Raw genomic sequence first — 18,116 nt, forward strand, 5'->3', positions numbered from 1 at the left:
CACAAACAGTGAGACAACCAGACAAACAACGAGAGACAAACGCACACACACACAACAAGAGATCCACACAAAGAGAGAGAAACACACAAAATGAGAGACAAACACAACCCCCCCACCCCTCACACACACAGTGAGACACACAAAAAATGAGAGGCACACACAAAGAGAGTGACACACACGAAGAGAGAGACACACACACACACACACACACACACACACACAGTGAGACACACACAAAATGAGAGACACACACAAAGAGAGTGACACACACAAAGAGTGAGAAATACACACAGTGAAACACATAAAAATTGAGAGACACACACAAAGAGAGACACACACACACACTAACAGTGAGACACACACAGAGAGTGAGACACACACAGTGAGACACACGCACGCACACACACAAACACACACACACACATAGAGTGAGACACACAAAGAGGGAGACACACAGACACAAAGAGAGAGACACACACAGTGAGATACACACAAAGAGAGACACACACAGTGAGACACACAAAGAGAGACACACAAACACACAAACAAACACACACACACACACACACACACACATACAATGAGACACACAAAGAGAGAGACACACAGACACAAAGAGAGAGACACACACAGTGAGATACACACAAAGAGAGACACACGCAGTGAGACACACACAAAGAGAGACACACAAACACACAAAGATAGAGACACAAGTAGTAAGACACACACACACAGTGAGACACACACAAAGATAGAGACACAAGTAGTAAGACAAACACACACACACACACACAGTGAGACACACACAAAGATAGAGACACAAGTAGTAAGACAAACACACACACACACACACACAGTGAGACACACACAAAGATAGAGACACAAGTAGTGAGACACACACACACAAAGAGTGAGACACACAGACATGTGCAGAGGGTTTGGGAGGATTGTTATTTTTCTATTTAAAGATGAAACATGTCACAATAAAGGATACATTCTTCCTCAAGTGCTTCAGGGTTTCTGTTAACATGGCTGTGAAATGATCAGACATTATCAGACATCTGACGTCTCTTCACTGAGTTCAAAGAGACCCCTGCTGTACAAAGATCAACGATCTGAACCAACACTAACATTTGGGGTTAACAATATTGTGATGATAAATATATAACAGTGACGTTTGTGTCAGAAACACAATTGAAATTGACACTAAATGTCAAACTTTACATCTAAAATATAATGATATATTCTCTAAGTTTTGTGATGAAATATCTAGACATGATCTCAACAGGCTTCGTAAGAGTCACATGTCTGCTGTTTGTTTCATGTTTTTTGACTGACCGATGCAGGTCCGTGCGTCGACGTGCAGTCGTGATCCAGCGTTACACTGGCAGTGATACGAGCCCCTGGTGTTCACACACTTGTGCTGGCAGCCTCCGTTGTGCACCTGGCATTCATCAATATCTGCACAACAACACACACATCACATTTAATACTGTTAGAAAAAAAGTTTGACAAAAGTCTTTACTTCAGACCTAACAGCTTATTTCATCCACTTGGCTGGGAAAAAAAAATATCTGACATCATGAGTTAATATTCAAACCCCTTTTATATAAACATTATAGTCTTACATGACAAATGAACAACAGAGAATATAAACAAATAAAGAAGATTAAGTAAAAAATCAAATAAAATGCAGGAATTTAAAAATCTGAATCATGCGCTGTATCCAAAATCGCAGACTTTGACAATAAGTACTGATAAAAACTAAGTACCTACCCATCGACCGCTCAAAAAGGTCAGTTTTTTATTTGAACTAGTTGCATCATCGGACATAGAAGTGTCCATATGATCCACACACAAATCTCGGATTTTGTGGATACTAAAGTTTCAGACATGCTACCCGTGACTCACACTCATTTTCGCCTACTGTATAGTATGGAAGTAGGCGATTTCGGACACACAGATGGTTCATTGAAATGCTAACAAAGTCACAGAAACACTTTTTAGAAACACTGTTACTGATCCGAGATCAGAAGTAAACTGAAAGCCACCGTGTTTATTTTCCCACATTTTCCCACAACGGCCCACTAAAATTCCCAAGAAAAACTGACAAAACTTCACTGTTAAATCAGCATCCTAGAGGAAAATCGTTTTGCACACTCCTTTTGCGCAGGTGATTGAACGTAGATGGTTGAATTCAAATATCTGGAGTTCATAGTGATTGCAGACTTGACAAATCTGAGGTCAGTTTGAGAATTTGTTGACATCTCTTCTGAAACCCACTCAAACACACGACCTGCTGATTCCTGTGAGTTTGGCAGTAAAACTGACTGAGGGGCTCCTGAGGGTCTCTTCTCCTGCTAAGAGGAGAAAAATCCTACAATTCCTCCGTTACCGTTACTACTGTCTACTTGTACAGCACGCTGTTTTCTCTGCAAACAAAACCCAACACAAGCGGCCAATAAAAACACAACGGAACCCAAAAGGAACACACAAGGTTTGTGTTGGAATGACCTTTGACCTCTTAAATAGTAATGAGCAGCTTTGCGTCACTGTCACCTCATGACATCACAGCAGGAGATGTTGTTTTCATTGGCTTGTTCTTTATCAATAGGTGCTGAATGTATCATTCTGTTGGGATGACTGAAGCAAATCTCAATATCTGGCATTAATCTTGTTATATAATACTCCAGCTGAGCTCAATTCGGATTATTGGTACCGTTATAAAACAGCTGGTGCTAAACACGTCTGATAATAAAAGGCAGCTGACTGTTTACCTGTGTGGAAACGAAATGAATGCTGACCGAGACGCCAGAGGCAACAGAGAATCACGTGATATCCTGTGAAACATCAGGTCTGGACAACCAGACAAAATGTGTTTTACTTTAGATGCCAACACACAATAATGCAGAAGACAAAAGAAGATAATTTGAGAAATGTCTAATGGGTTTTGTCTATACTACACAAGTCAATGGGGTTCAGTGTTGTTTGGTTTACAAAATTCTTCAAAATATCTTCTTTTGTGTTCTGCAAAAGAAAGAAAGTCCTACACGTTTGGAAAAAGTCATTTGAACCAGAAGTCTCTTTTGATTGCAGATGTTTTGAGCCGCTGTTGATATTTTGTATGATTGTAGATAAGAGGCACATGTGAGATAATGAACATCTTCTTCTCAAGAAAAAAAATAACATTTTCTTTAATCCCACTGCTATGTTGAAGAAACAATTCGGATGAACATCAAACAAACCCGAATCGGCTTTCATTTGTGGTATTTCATTTCTGTTTGACCGATTTCCAGGTTCTGGTTTTAATAACAGTCACATGTCATGCTGCAAATCGTTGTCATTCAGTAGCTAAAACACGTGATGATTATGACGTCTACTACAGTGTTCAGACTTTATTCTTTATTAGAGGTTGCTTTGGTTCAGCTGCTTGAATATGTATGTTGATTTTTTTAGTCTTTGATTCATACGTGTGCCAAAAAAACGTTTCAGTGCAGGAAAGACGGCAGACTGCCGCTGGCTTTCCATCTACTGAGCATGTGGTTGTTTGGTTGGGGTTTAATTCAATTACTCAGAAATGTTTCCCTGCATCGGTGAAACCATTCGGTTTGGCATGTTGTGAGCTCCCTGGAACACTTACACAGCGGTTAAAGTTGAACTGTTCCTCGAAGAGACAAAACTATGCTCGGTCAACGGAAGAACATTAATATTTGCGTGTGGAAAACGCTTTTATCCAAAGTGACTTACACTGCTTTCAAGCTTCTGCATTTTGACATTATTTTTTCTTTTCCTCGGGGATCGAACCCATGCCAACTTCAGGTGATCTCATATGCCAAATATGATATTCATAAAGACTTTATAAAACAATGAAACTTTGGACATGTACTTTCGCAGAGGCAATATCGTAGCCCATGAGGTTTATCCATTGCTGGATGGAAACTTATATTCATATGAAACTTACATTCATTCATGTGACATTTTAAACTTTAAAGAGAAGAAAAATCTATATATTGACATTAAAACCGTTAGTTGAGACTTGTTAAAGAACCACACATTTGTTCTCTAACCAATTAAAAAATCTTGTATTTTTTATATTTTTAAAGTACACGGTAAAGAATATTATATCATTTTTCTTATGAATAATGCTTGTCCAGAACACTTCTTCAATGTACAGAAAACAACCTCAAAGAAAGTCTTGAGTCAATCACAGATCAATACGAGCTCTCACCTAATGTCAGGTATCCCATGTTAAATCGGTGGTATCCATGGAAACAATATGGCCTACAGTGTGTCAAATATTGCCAATATCCAGAATGATAAGCCGCATTAATAGGATAAAAATGAAAACAAATAAAAGCAAGGCAAAGCGTGAGAGACCCTGTCATAATTCAGAAGAGAAATAACTTACTGACACATATGTGTCTGAATCTGTAAATCATGAAAGACAAAGCAAAACTCTGAACAGTCTGACAGGGAAGCTTTCAAACACACATTCTTATTTTCTCCCTCTAAAATACCTCTCTCTCTCTCTCTCTCTACCTAAGCTTCTCTCTCTGCGTCGCTCCCTTTTCCATCAATGTGTTTATGTCTCTCACTCATGTTCTTCAAATCCTTCCTGGACACATCTCTACTGTGTTGATAATTTTGAGAAATATTTGTTTTGCTCATTCTTAAGTTCTGATGTCTATTGCACGACTGTCTGGAAAACGTTATTCTGAATGATCACGGAATTCCGCTGTCAAATACTTGACACAAACTGTCTCAATCTAGATACTTTCTGGTGCATAATAAAACAATTTAAACTTTAAGTAATATTTAATCTCTTCTGTGTTTATTTTTGTAATAGTAATCGGCTGACTATCCCAATCAAGTAACATTATCCATTCATTTTGTTCTCCTTTTTAAAACATCTCTACCTTGTATATAGTACAGGATGAAAAAACACACGAACACATAAAAAGGTGCTGAGTGCGGACTGAACATTCTGGCATTCAAATATATAAAATATGTGAAGCCTGCGTTTATACGAAAGCTCCAAAATCTAAACCATTTGTAGGATGAACGCAAATATGTGAAATATCAGACAGCCAGACAAATCTTACAATGGCATCTCACAGATGAATGTGAGAGGAACGTTATTTTCTCCTTGAGTCGAACACACTGCAGTAATATATGTAATGAAATATTTCTGTATACAGGTTGAAGTTTGACCAACAATCTTCAGTTTATTTGAGGTTTTAATGTGTCACATATTTGATCTGATCATTAGACTGTGAAACCATTAAAATCTCTTTTTGTTTTTACCACATTATATCGTGCATATAGCTAAATAATTCCATAAACGAAGGATGACTGACTCGCCACACAAAAAAATAAAACAACAGAGGAAACATTCATACATTTTGGCATCAGTGAATAACCGCAAACCTCAAAACACAAAACAATTAGACATTCTTTTCATAAAACATCTGCAAACTCAAGACTTGCGTTCATCATTGCAGAACCCAATGGTGCCCGTGGCAGATTCTCAACATTTAATACATCACTGCAAATCTGCTATTTGTGTTTTTAATATTCATGGATCAAAAAAGAAGTTTGCAGTGCATTATGGGGGATTATGGAGGGATGCGATGCTTTGAGGGGGTTGAAGGCCAAGTTCATGAAGGTGAAATTTCTCAATGGTAACATTGCATATTTATCAATATTAGCATTTCGTCGTATAACCAAAATGGTAAATAAATGTATTGATTGTAAAATAAAAAGGACGTTTTAAAAAATAAGAAAATCCAGTCACACATTTCTATCCACTTGTATCTGATAAATGAAGTTTGAACAGTTGCTGTCTCTGTTACATGATAAACGGTGCATTCCTGGGAATGTTTGTTGCAGGAAACAAATCATCATAGGTTTGTGTTTGATTATTTTATCTGATTAAATTAATCAGTCTTTGTGTTTTCCGTGACAAATAATATGCACACAGGGACGAGAGAGAGACTGGAAGCCCATTGATAATGCATGAGACTCACCCTGACAGGTCTTGCCGTCCTCTTTCAACTCTTGTCCTGCAGGACACTTACAGTAGAAACTGCCGATGGTGTTACAGCAAAGAGCTTCACAGCCGCCGTTTGTCTCTTCACATTCGTTGACATCTGACGGTGAGAGAGACAGAAATTTATTAATTCTTTGCCAAGACAAACTTGATTCAATATCTCACAATCACACATTATGGTGATGAAAATCTATAATTCTAGTAATGTTGATGGGGTACCGATGGTCACATTAGCAGTCTTGTTTAAAGAAACTGTAAAGGTCATGTGAGGACAACATCAGGCCCATCGCTGGAAACTCATGGCCATACTGAACCCATAATATTCTGTTTCCACGCACAATCTTTCCATCTCAAAAATGACTCAAAATACTCAGAGAACGGAGTTCTGCGTGCCCGTGACATTCTGCCTGCGATGAATAAATCATGTGTGTAATTGAAAACACATTTAACTGTTCTGCACTTTAACCGGATTCTAATGATATTGTTTTTCTGATTATTTGGTAAAGCTACTGAAATGCGGGCTGCTAGTTGACCTCAAGAGAAAATGTATGTTTCCATATTTCCAAGTGTTCCCTTCAGCCTTAAAGCTGGCTGGTGCATTCTGGGTATGAGAAAACACTTGGCTTATGTTAAGAATGGCTTACTGAATGTAGTGTATTCTGCATAAATAAATCTGTCCTATGTTACCAAAAATAGGGTTTGCAAGGAACTCCAGAATGTCCCACATCGTCGATCTAATGAGGAAACATCAAGAGCTTTCTCATGTCCAACTAAAGCACTTTATTTTTCCAACCCGAGTCATGTTGAGGGATGTTTTGGCATTTGTTTGGCACAATTGGTGACCTCAAACTTCACTGAGATCTTCAACAAACAACAGGAACATATGGAAGACCTGGAAAACAGAATGAGGGAATCTTCCAGCACCGAGCGACCTCATGGCGGGAGGTTTCATTCATTCAGGTTTCACGCACGCGTGTATAAAAAATGACAGCTCTCACACATAAACAAATGGAGATTTGGAGATCTCTGTATTTGTTTCCAAATACATTGTTTTCATAAAAGTCTCACACCTGAGAGGTAAGCTGTGTGATGGAAGAAGGAAAACTGTCCGAGAAGATCAAACCATTAATGCATCTCTACGCACATGAACACTGTGATAAATCAGCTTAAAAAACTGGCACATTTTTAACAGCCCTTTTATTTTGAGGTTCATACGCTTTCCAGAAATGTAACATTAGAAGCAAATCTGCCAAAGATTTAACATCTTTAACTTGTAGAAATGTAATACTTCACATCAAGACTTCCAGAAACCTCAGATCTGAAGTGTTCCAGGCATTGAAAATAAAGACTACAGGACATGTAAGTATCTGTATAGTCCAAACCCCACAATTTAAGAAAATCAGCTATGTAACGTAAAGATGTGCTGGCATAAAGATCTACTGTATACTACTAACATCCAGTTGTGAAATAAATCCTGACATGTTAACGTAAACATTGTATATTTAACATGTGGCCTGATTATTTATGTTCTTGTGATATTAGATGGGATGTTATGGCCTATAAATTGAGATATATTTAAAAAGTAAGCACTTCCTCAAAGACAAGAAATCGCAGGTAGTAATTCATGACACAAGAGCAGTCTGCAAACACACATTCCTCGACATCCAGACTATAACGTCAATAAGAAAATGAAGAGAGGTCACATTCCTCTACTGAGAGGTCACGACCTCTTTCATGAGCCAAGGTCAACCTGCTGGTCGACATGAAAAAGACGCCCTGGAGACAACCGGCAGTGTTTCTTCCGTCATGGGGACCTGCTGTAAGCCTCGCATCGGCACGTGTTGTGTATGGAGAAGAGACGTGTGTCGGGTCAAAGAGGTCAGAGGTCACATGCACTTAATGAAGCCTGGGAGATATATAGTCTACAATTTGTGTGACCAACACCTGCAGGTAAAATAAATCACATTGTGTTGTGAGATTTCTACTTGGACTCTGAAAGTGGTTGTGTTTTCTCTTGAAGTCTTTAAAGGTACACCTTAACTCCAGTTCTACCTTTACTAGGCATGTTTCCCTAACTATACCTTAGGAAGTTAGTTTCTTACGTCATACATTACCAGGTGCTGTCCATGGCGGTGGTGCTGAATTAATGGATATCCATAAAAAAAGTTAATTTTGGCAACTAACAATTAGTATAGTTCACACGTTTATTGTGCTTGGAAACTGGATTTGCAAGCGGCGCATTTACAGCGCGAAGCATGTAGCTTACGCTCGTGTGTATCAAAATATTAAAATATGATCAACATTATTAATAACACTTATAACATCAAGGGAAATAATAGAAACAAGTATGCCATAACTGTGCAGCCCTACAATACGGTACTTTGATTTTGCAATTCGACTTATTCATTCATGACAAGAAAAATAAAAAGGGAGTGAATTTGTGTTTTTTCCCCCTATTTTCTATTTAAAAGGTGTGCCATGGGATAGCCTACCTTTGATTATACATGTGTTTAGGAACCCCTTATTTTTTATCATAATATATGTAGCTATATTTATTCAATAAAAGCGCCAAACGAGGAACATATGGAGAGTTTGGTTCCAAAAATCATGTTTTTTATTATGTTATCATGTTTTGATTGTGTTTTATTGTGTTGTTATCTGTATTTTTTTTTAGATATTATGGCTAAAATCAAAACATATAATTGATTGATATTAATTGTAAAAATATATTCTCATTCTGGAACCAAACTTTTTATATACTCAACAGGTATAGCAGGAAAACACCTAGAGCTGAATTTAGGGGCTGCTCCATTGAGTTTGTCTTGAAAAAGTCAGACCAACAACATCCAAAAGCTGTTTAATTTTCCGCTGTGGAATGTTAACTTTTCTATAATTATAATTGCAGCATAAATTGTAGCCAGGTTTTCAGGGATTAAATGAATTTAAATGCCTCCCAGATGGTGCAGTCTTTGATTTAGCAAAAAAATGCTGTATCGCTCCAGTTTGACTGAACTTCCTACCACCTATCTGCTATCTTTAAATATATTCTAAATTCTTTGGTTTGCCAGCTGATGCACCTTAAGGTAATATAATTAAATAGGCTAACAACCATCCACATACAGGAAATTATATTCTTTGCATGAAAACACCACAATATACTGGTGTATTTAACTTTACTTACGTTTTTTTCACAGTGGCCAATAGCGGGGTGAACTCTTAACAGTGATAAGATATAGCTAAGAGCGCTCCAGACCAACCTTCCCCGACTTACAGAAGGAATACTTAACTAGAACATTTTGAGAAACACATATTAACGATAAGGTACAGCTTAAGGCAGTGGGTCTCAAAGGTACTGCAGGTGGGGCACGATGGTTCCCCAAATGCCCTGCTTATTTATAGCATGTATATTTGCTTATATATTGTCTATATATATATATATATATATATGCAGTATATAAACTATTTCTAACATATTTGACACATTATCTTATCTATCCTCAATGTACAGTATGGGGGGGACAGTTCTTTAAATGGGTTTACTGGGGGGGGCGCGACCATGAAAAGGTTGAGAACCCCTGGCTTAAGGGATAACTTAAAAACGACGAATCGATAAGAAGGTTTCGGGAAATGCAGCCCAGGCTTTTATCATTTATAAAAAATGTTAAAATTCTTTTTTTGTTCTGACAGTGATGTCTACATTTTGTTTTCATTTTCACACAATGTGCTTTGCTTGGAGCTCTCGACAGACCAAACACTGGTCAGCGAAACGAGCCTTCATGAATTTGATGCTGTTGGCAGGTCCAGATACGATTCCTTTGTGTCTGAACAGACTCGATTCATCAAACACAGACATTCAGTCAGAAAGAACAACTGACAATCATGAATGTCATCAGCCAAAAGCACAAAAAGAGCCAGCGGATCATCTTCTGTTCAGACTCTCGGGAATGCGTCACGAAAACGCTCACGAATAAAGTCTATGAAATTAAATTTGGCTTTATTGCAGCGGGCAAATGACTCCAGATTACTATTTTCATACAGCGCTGAATAATCATGAGGCTAACACTGTTGGACACATTCTTCAAATTCTCTAGGGCATGAAATGGACAAATACTTGACCATTCATGATGTCATAAAAACACATCACAGCTGCGGGACACCCGTGTGTTTAGCCTGAAGCTTCAGACTTCAAAACAACAGAGACGATTAGTGTCTGTTCTTAGAGGTGAGGGTTAAAAGGATCAAATCTGTACTTCAGAAATAAATAAAGTTTTGATGGAGATGACGTTAAAAATCCATGAGAGAGTTTCACGGTGGTTGTCATATCTTTATAACATTTACTACCATCAAAGAGCCTGTTTTTCATGACAATTACGGCGGTTTTACAATAAAAACAAGAAGTTTTAGGGTTCACGTTTACTGTATAAGGAGAACAGCTGTTGTGTCTCTAGGGGCAAACGTGCAAATCGTTTCTACCAGAATAAACTCACAAAGAATGTTGCTGCTTCTCTAGGGGTATAAATCTCTCATTCCCGCGCACGTGCACAAAGTGTGACATATGTTTTTCACTCCGTAAAATGCATCTCTTGGGAAAATGTGCTGAACTGCTGGTTACATGTTTAAACATCTGTGATCATTACATGGGCTACTGCAAACGAAACACATCCCCTGTTAGATCAATGCCACCGAACGCAAGACTTTCTGAGGTCTCCTAATCTTATGATCATCTAATTGATCCTATGCTCGCCCCAATGCCAATAATTGTGACTTACTATATGTATCTACAAAAAAAGTTTTGCAGCTCATTGATCTTTTACAGAATGTGAAAAACTCTGTGAGGATCTGTCTGTCTATACTGTAGCTTGGCACAGCAGCTGGAATCTAACGGGTCAGACGGTGCCAAACCAAACCATCAGGTCCAGATAACATCGGTGGGGTCTGAACTCAAGCGTTCCAGGGCGTAAATACATTCATCAGGAAGGTAAGACGCATGAAACATCTGTCACAAAATTATACACATGCAGAGTTTTTCATTGTTAAAAGACAGCAAAAAAATGTGAATACGCAACGTGGAGGTTACATGACCCTGAAGGGTTTTACTTTGAATTAATGACTCGCTGTACATTACTCTTTATATTAAAGCGTACTTAAAGAAATAGTTGATCCAAAAATGTTAATCCTGTCATCATTTATTATTCTCCTTCATGTGGTTAAAGATCTTTATATGACAATTTTTTGTGTAAATATACCAAAGAAGATATTTTGAGAAATGGTTCATACAATGGAAGTCAATGGGGTTCAGTGTTGTTTGGGCTATGAAAATATCTTCTTTTGCGTTCTGCAGAAAAAGAAAAGTCATACATATTTAAAATGAAATGAGGGTGAGTAAATAATTTTCTTATTTTAGAAATTCTTAAGTTTAAGTGAACTGTCCCTTTAAATGCAATGTGTCCTTATTTGGTCATTTATTTTACATAAATAAAAATGTATTCAAGTTAAATTAATAACCATGATTTATTTATTATTTATAAAACTCATATTTGAGATTCTGACTCAAACACACTTTGACTATCCTAATACAGTATTTTTGAAAATATGTGTCAAAGCAGCAACATTCTTGTTTTAACCGTGATCTTTATTGTGTCTTTCTTTGCACACTTATTTTGTAGTCTTTGTTGTTTCTGTGCTAGACTGCCGTGCAAATATTTACAGAGAGATCATGTCTGAGCAGACTGACAGAAACAAGAGACCCAGACAGGCACAGAAAGACCCCTTACACCTTCTGTCACCCCGGGACACCACGGCGCAGATAAAGAATGGTGCCGTGAAACACTAAACTGTGGTGGTCAAGCAGAAAACGTCGGAAAGCTTCGGTTCAGTGAAAAATTAACTTCATCAAGTTGGATAATTTTAGGTGTGATTCAAATCCAAAACATAGTCAGTGAATAACTATTTATGCATCAAAAGTATAGGGATTGGAACACACCAACTATGAGCAATACCATTGAGAATGGCAAACATCACTAAATAAAATCTGCTTCATTTCTTTCGTTCCACTACCACACACTAGACAGCACACACTGCCCCCTACTGTCTACATAGTGCACTTCTAAAATGAGGGTCTCTGGGTAAAATCACAGAGTGAACTTATGAAAAATCACAGCCACCTCTGTCGATAACACTCCAATATGTTGGCTGAACACATTTGTTTTCTTTAATACAAACTTGTGACGTCTCTTATCTAACCTTAAATCTTCACATTGTTATTTTTAAAGAAACAGAACCGGGTTCACATAGACTCACAAATTATTAATAAAGGCACATTGCATATTTTAAAAGCATGTCTTCACTTTGTCACGTGACCTGCAACACGTAGCTGTGGTCTGAACCGGCATTAAAGATTTCATGGACGACCGTCGTGCATACAAGTTACTCTAACAATTCAGTCACAAAAATTCAAGTTAAAAGCTTGCATGCATGCATCGCATTATATTAACATTTTCGCATGACATATTAAAGTATATAACCAACAGCAGACTGGCACATGCCGCCTCCAGCTCCAGCCTCATAAAACTCAACTTCTGCTGTGAATCTATATCCAGAACATTTTTATTGCTAATCATTTCAGTTTATCCTCAAACATCTGCATTTGCTCTATAATGCTTTTGGAGGTTTAAAAATATAGGCGTGTCGGCACGTAAATGACCTTACAGCTGCCGTATCATTTCAATGCGGTGCGTGCATGAGGTCTGATTTAACGCCACAGATTATGTGACCACATCAGACCGTGACTGACATCAGACAAGATGCCGTTTATTCACAACCCACAATCATCTGCTTTATGATGATTTATTTAGCACTGTTTAAGAAGTTTAGAAAGTCTTTGGCGTTTTAATAGAAAATGTAACCATGAGAAGGGAAAATCACGGTTTCCTATAAGCATAGGAGTTTCTAAAACAGTAATGGGATTAAAGTAAGGGATAATGTATAGGCAGCCGCTTCGAGTCAGGTCCTGATCACACCGTACGTCGGTTCTTATTTATCGTGATAACAGCCGGCTGCTTGTAGATTATCCCGTTTATTACACGCCTACTTCCCACATGAGAAAAAAAATGTGATTTTAAAATATTGTATTAGCTAATTTTTACCGAATGCAGAGCTTCTGTGATGAAAAGCCATCACAAACAGGGAAATTGGTTTAATAATTTGTAAATATATTATCATATATGTTACATAATTATATATATATTTTTTAAATATTAAACTGCCCCTCTCAAAATGATTTGCAGCATCCGGGTTACAGGGTGTTATTGAGCGGTTGTTATTTGAAAATAACAACCCTTGGAATGTCGCGACTGGCCAATCAGAATCAAGCATTCAAATGAGCCGTGTAATAATAAAAAATAAATGAGGTCTCCAGCGCTGAAGTGAGTTACAGGGGAGAAAAGCAATGCAGACACAATGCTAAATGCAAATAATAAAATAACACCTCATCTTTAAACATAACAGAGAAAACCTAAATCATGAAATGTTTCCAAAAATATATTAATTATTAAACTATTTTAATGTCAACATTTGTCCCTTATTTTATATCTCCAGGCGAGTTTTAAAAGAAACATCTGAGATAAAGTCAAAACTCAAATGCAACATACACCGAAAAGAAACGTTAATACGCATTAAGGTCTTGTTTTCTAGTACAAAAATCAAAACATCTTAAATCAAGATACATTTACCTGACAAGGAAAATTAAGTCTTGTTTCATGAAAGAAAAGTTTATGTTTAAAACATGCAAAAAATCTGCCAATGGGATAAGAAAAATAAAACTGAATTTACCTTAATTTACCTTATTCAAGTTTGCTTTTCTTTCCCTGTTGGCAGATCTTTTTTGCTTGTTTTAAACAAACTTTGAATTTTGAAAGATTAATCTCTGAGCAATTCCCATTGAGGTTCACTACACTAACATGGCTTTACCGATGTCAGTACGATATACAATAACGATATTAAATATGTATTGTCAGTAGACTTGAGAAAACAAAAACACGTGATTTCTGGCTATAAACACTCTATGGATGAAAACGATTTTTTTACAAATCCTAACTATTTAAACCTATTTAAACATTAAACACTTTCAAAAGAATCCACACAAAATACACCAGACAGACAAAAGCATCCAGATTCCTCACATATCACTCTTTGTGAACAGCTGTGTTTTGTTTGTGCCAATCTTCGTCTGGCAAGTGTTGACAGGACAAGAACCACCAGCTTTGTTGTTCATGAGAGCAAACCCCCAAAACATGGACTGTGATATCTGTGTTATCTTGAAAAGCGTACACATAGTCTTTATAATAATATTTTAGTTGAATGGTGGTTGTCTGGGAGTTGCTATGTGGGACTGTATGTGGTTGCAAAGGTCCTCAAAAAGATTTCAACGTGAGAACCTAACATCTTAATAACGTTATGCACATTAATTTTACACCTCCTCAACATTTGCATGTCATTTTATTTCTTATACTAGGAAACGTATATGTAAAATGAGACACAAGAGCAATAAAAGTGTAACATGTAAACTAATTGTCCTTTGCATGCTTTAGTAATCATTTTTACTCTTGTCTTCGAATACAGTTCCAATAAAATACAAGTATGTTTATATTTTTAAAGCCCTATAAAACAATAGATTTTATCTCATTTAAATGATGAATTACAGGATATCCAAGATAAAATCCAGTTTTTAACGTTAAAATTCAGGGAAATCTTTGCCATTGAGATCATAAAAATAATTCTGTTTTCTAATTTTTAAGTTCACAAAGTCTGCACAGATTCTTGTACAATGAATTGATGTTGTTCCTTTTTTATTTAATTCGATTATTTTTCTTACCTAATTGAGGTTCCTCTGAAAACAAGACTTTAAGTTAATATATCTTAAGGATGTTTTTAATGTGTTGTCTGGGTTAGACTGTGACACACACAATCTTTATCAGTTCTGTCAATGATGTTTTGACATTTTTCAAACTGAATTATATGACCTCCGGTCGTGTGTCGTGTGTCGACTCATAATAAAAAAAAAAATTCATGAACCCGAAAACAGATGGACAGTAAAATAAAGCTATAACAATTTAAAGAGATACTTCGTACAATAAACACGGGTTTGTGCATATGTGTGCATGTACTGTACGAGTTTGCTTGCTCAGTCAGTCTTGACAGCCTGAACCAACCCCCTGTTGTGTGAGACTCAGAAGTTAATCGTTCAGGAACCAAATTAGTGAATTACTGAGTCCACAAAAGTCGAGCAGATTTACGCGTCTAAACCCAGACGCCACACATTCGCTCACTTTCGAATCCTCTGTTGGTCTCATGTTTGATGCTTTCCAAAGCATCTAAGAAACAAGTTGCTGTGCGGACAAAAGATTTGTTTTCATTTGCTCTCATTCTCCCGTGTGGTTTACAAAGCGTGTGGTGTTAACAACAGACAAACCCTCAGGCACTGAACTTTAACCCCAGGTGTAAGTCTCTATTCTGCCTGTTCGGGCCTGACGGCCGGTTCGACCTGAGACGTAAGAATGTTGTGTTGGAGCCTGCAGGGATGTGAGGGCTCCATACGGAATGTCCAAATTACTGCCTGACTCATCGTGTGGAACAGAAAGACATAGCAAATAAAAAAATACTTAAAAAACGTTTCAGAAAAAAAATATAAATGATATCAAAGGGTTAGTTACCTTAAAATAAAAATTCTGTCATCATTTTCTCTCATGTGGTTGTACACATGTATGTGACTCTTTCATCGGTGGAAGAAGATATTTTGAGAAATGTCTCAGTGGTTTGTGTTCATACAATGGAAATCAATGGGGTTTAGTGATGTTTGGTTATCAATGTTTTTTTTTATATCTTCGTTTGTGTTCTGCAGAAGAAAGAAACTCACACAGGTTTGGAATGACATGAGGGTGATTAAAAACTGTTCGAACATGATCTCCCTAAATACACCAGTCGCAGCCTCCACAGGCTCAGAGGATGACACTCTCTGTCATGACAGCAAAGACAGCTGGATTACATTACACAGCTGGATTTCTACATGCACATCGCTTGAGACCCCAGAATGACCACGACAGACCTTTCATCAGGTCAAACCCAGCAGGCACTTCAGCTCAATTAAGAGAGATTAAAGTGTCAAAGTCCAGCCCTGAGGAGCACTCAAATGCCATTTAACAACATCATCACACTGCAGCATCATCCTGTACACACATCAACTGTATTTAATAGAAAATAGCAAGACACAAGAAAAGAATCCGGTTTATCTACAAGCAGAAGTATCACAGAGTTGTTGTTTTGTTTTTTATCGCCAAACTGAACCGATAGAGACCAGTGAAGTCAAAGACGTGATAAAATAATTTAAAAAAAAATTCATGAACCCGAAAACAGATGGACAGTAAAATAAAGCTATAACAATTTTAAGAGATACTTCATACAAAGATGAAATTACTCATCTGACTCATCCGGATTCTCATAAAGCTATCGAATGGCGTCAGAAGATCTGGAATTGAAATCGTCATTTTTTGGGGGTACTTAAAAACATTGGACGTCCTTAGTCATTGTTACTTTTAGAAAAACAAATATTCCGCATGTTCTGATCAAGGACTACATAATAACTTTATTTAATGCCCGTATTTATCATGGACCTAAATTTCAAATGTTTGTGCCACTGAAATACAAAAACAAAAAGTGAGTTTTTGTGCTTTATAGAGCATGTCTGTCTCTAAGTGAACAATCGTTTTAAATCTGAGATGAAAAGAGAGCGATTCAGACAGAGACTAACACGACAGACTGTGAGAAAAGCCGAGCGGAGAAACCCCTGGTGCATGTCGTCTCGGTGGACTCTATTCACGTCCACTCGCTTTTGTCCTTCTGGGACAGTCCCACACTGAGAGAATGTTCTGGGTCATGGGACGTGTCACAATAACTTGACTTTTAATAATCGATTAATTCCTTCCAACACGCAATGCAAAGACAACGCCAATGTGCCTGTTCAAAGATGGATTACATGAAGAAAACTCATTTAGGAAAAGACGATTGATACAGATGTGTGTAACGAAAAAAATTGGACTGGAAAAATGTACTGTAAAAAGGGATAAAACAGTGTTAAGTGTCAGAGCCAGATGAACGTTTCTGATGAACTGTCATGATGACGACATCAATATCTGAAAGTGCAGCAGATTCACACAAAATTATCTCGGACGGCTCTCACGTCACCTTCACAGATGGTTTTCTGACACTGTGTTCATGCACAATAAAGTATCGATCTATCTTCTTCAAAGTTTTGGTCTATTTCCTCTCTCATAGCTCAGGAGAGTTCTCAAATGTGTTTCTGTAAAGTATTAACCAACAGTTTTGTCATCATTAACCTCATTTCATACCTTTTTAAATGACTTTGTTCTGATGAAGACAGAGAGAGATATTTGGAAGAATGTTAGCGATTTTCAATTCTGTAACATCATTGACTGCCATAGTTGGAAAAAATAAATGGAAGTCAAAGGTGCCCCAGAACGGTTTGTTTTCCTAAATTCTTCAAAATATCTCACTTTGTGTTCAACAGAAAAAATATATAAAATGTTTTTTTTCTACTATTGTAGTGGAGCTGAAAATGGCTTACATTCTTACAAATATCTTTCTAAGTGTTTAACAGAACAAAGACACGTATATGGGTTTGAAACAACCTAAGGATGAGTAAATGATTAATTTTTGAGTAAACTAGCCCTTTAAGTAAAATACCTAAAAATAACATAAAATGAAAACCTTTCTCTCAACAGGTGGTGGTCTAGCTTTTGTTGGAACTAGTAACTTTTTATTAGCACCTATTGTATTATTGCACCTGTATGACATATCGCTTATTGCTCCTTTAACTCTTTGTAAGTCGCTTTGGATAAAAGTGACTAAATGTAAATGTGACGTGAGAATCATACAAGAGTGTAATTATGCAAAACATGAAGAGTATGGAGGTGTAAAATGAATGAAGATTGTTGAGGTAAAATAATATGGATCTGGGTCAATTTAATGAGAAATGTTAAATTTCATATTGAGA

General features: G+C 37.1%; 1 protein-coding gene across 1 annotated transcript in view; it reads right to left on the reverse strand.

Annotated features, from left to right (window-relative positions):
* The window catches only part of megf6b (multiple EGF-like-domains 6b), a 49,964-nt gene that overhangs the window by 17,183 nt on the left and 14,665 nt on the right, over positions 1–18,116 (reverse strand). The window contains exons 5-6 of the mRNA XM_056734808.1: positions 6,027–6,149; positions 1,339–1,461 (exon numbers count right to left, since the gene is read on the reverse strand). Coding sequence (XP_056590786.1) covers positions 1,339–1,461; positions 6,027–6,149 — 246 coding nt within the window. The remainder of the gene's footprint in view (positions 1–1,338; positions 1,462–6,026; positions 6,150–18,116) is intronic.

The sequence above is a fragment of the Triplophysa dalaica genome, chromosome 21 (assembly GCF_015846415.1).
Source record: "Triplophysa dalaica isolate WHDGS20190420 chromosome 21, ASM1584641v1, whole genome shotgun sequence".
NCBI lineage: Eukaryota > Metazoa > Chordata > Actinopteri > Cypriniformes > Nemacheilidae > Triplophysa > Triplophysa dalaica.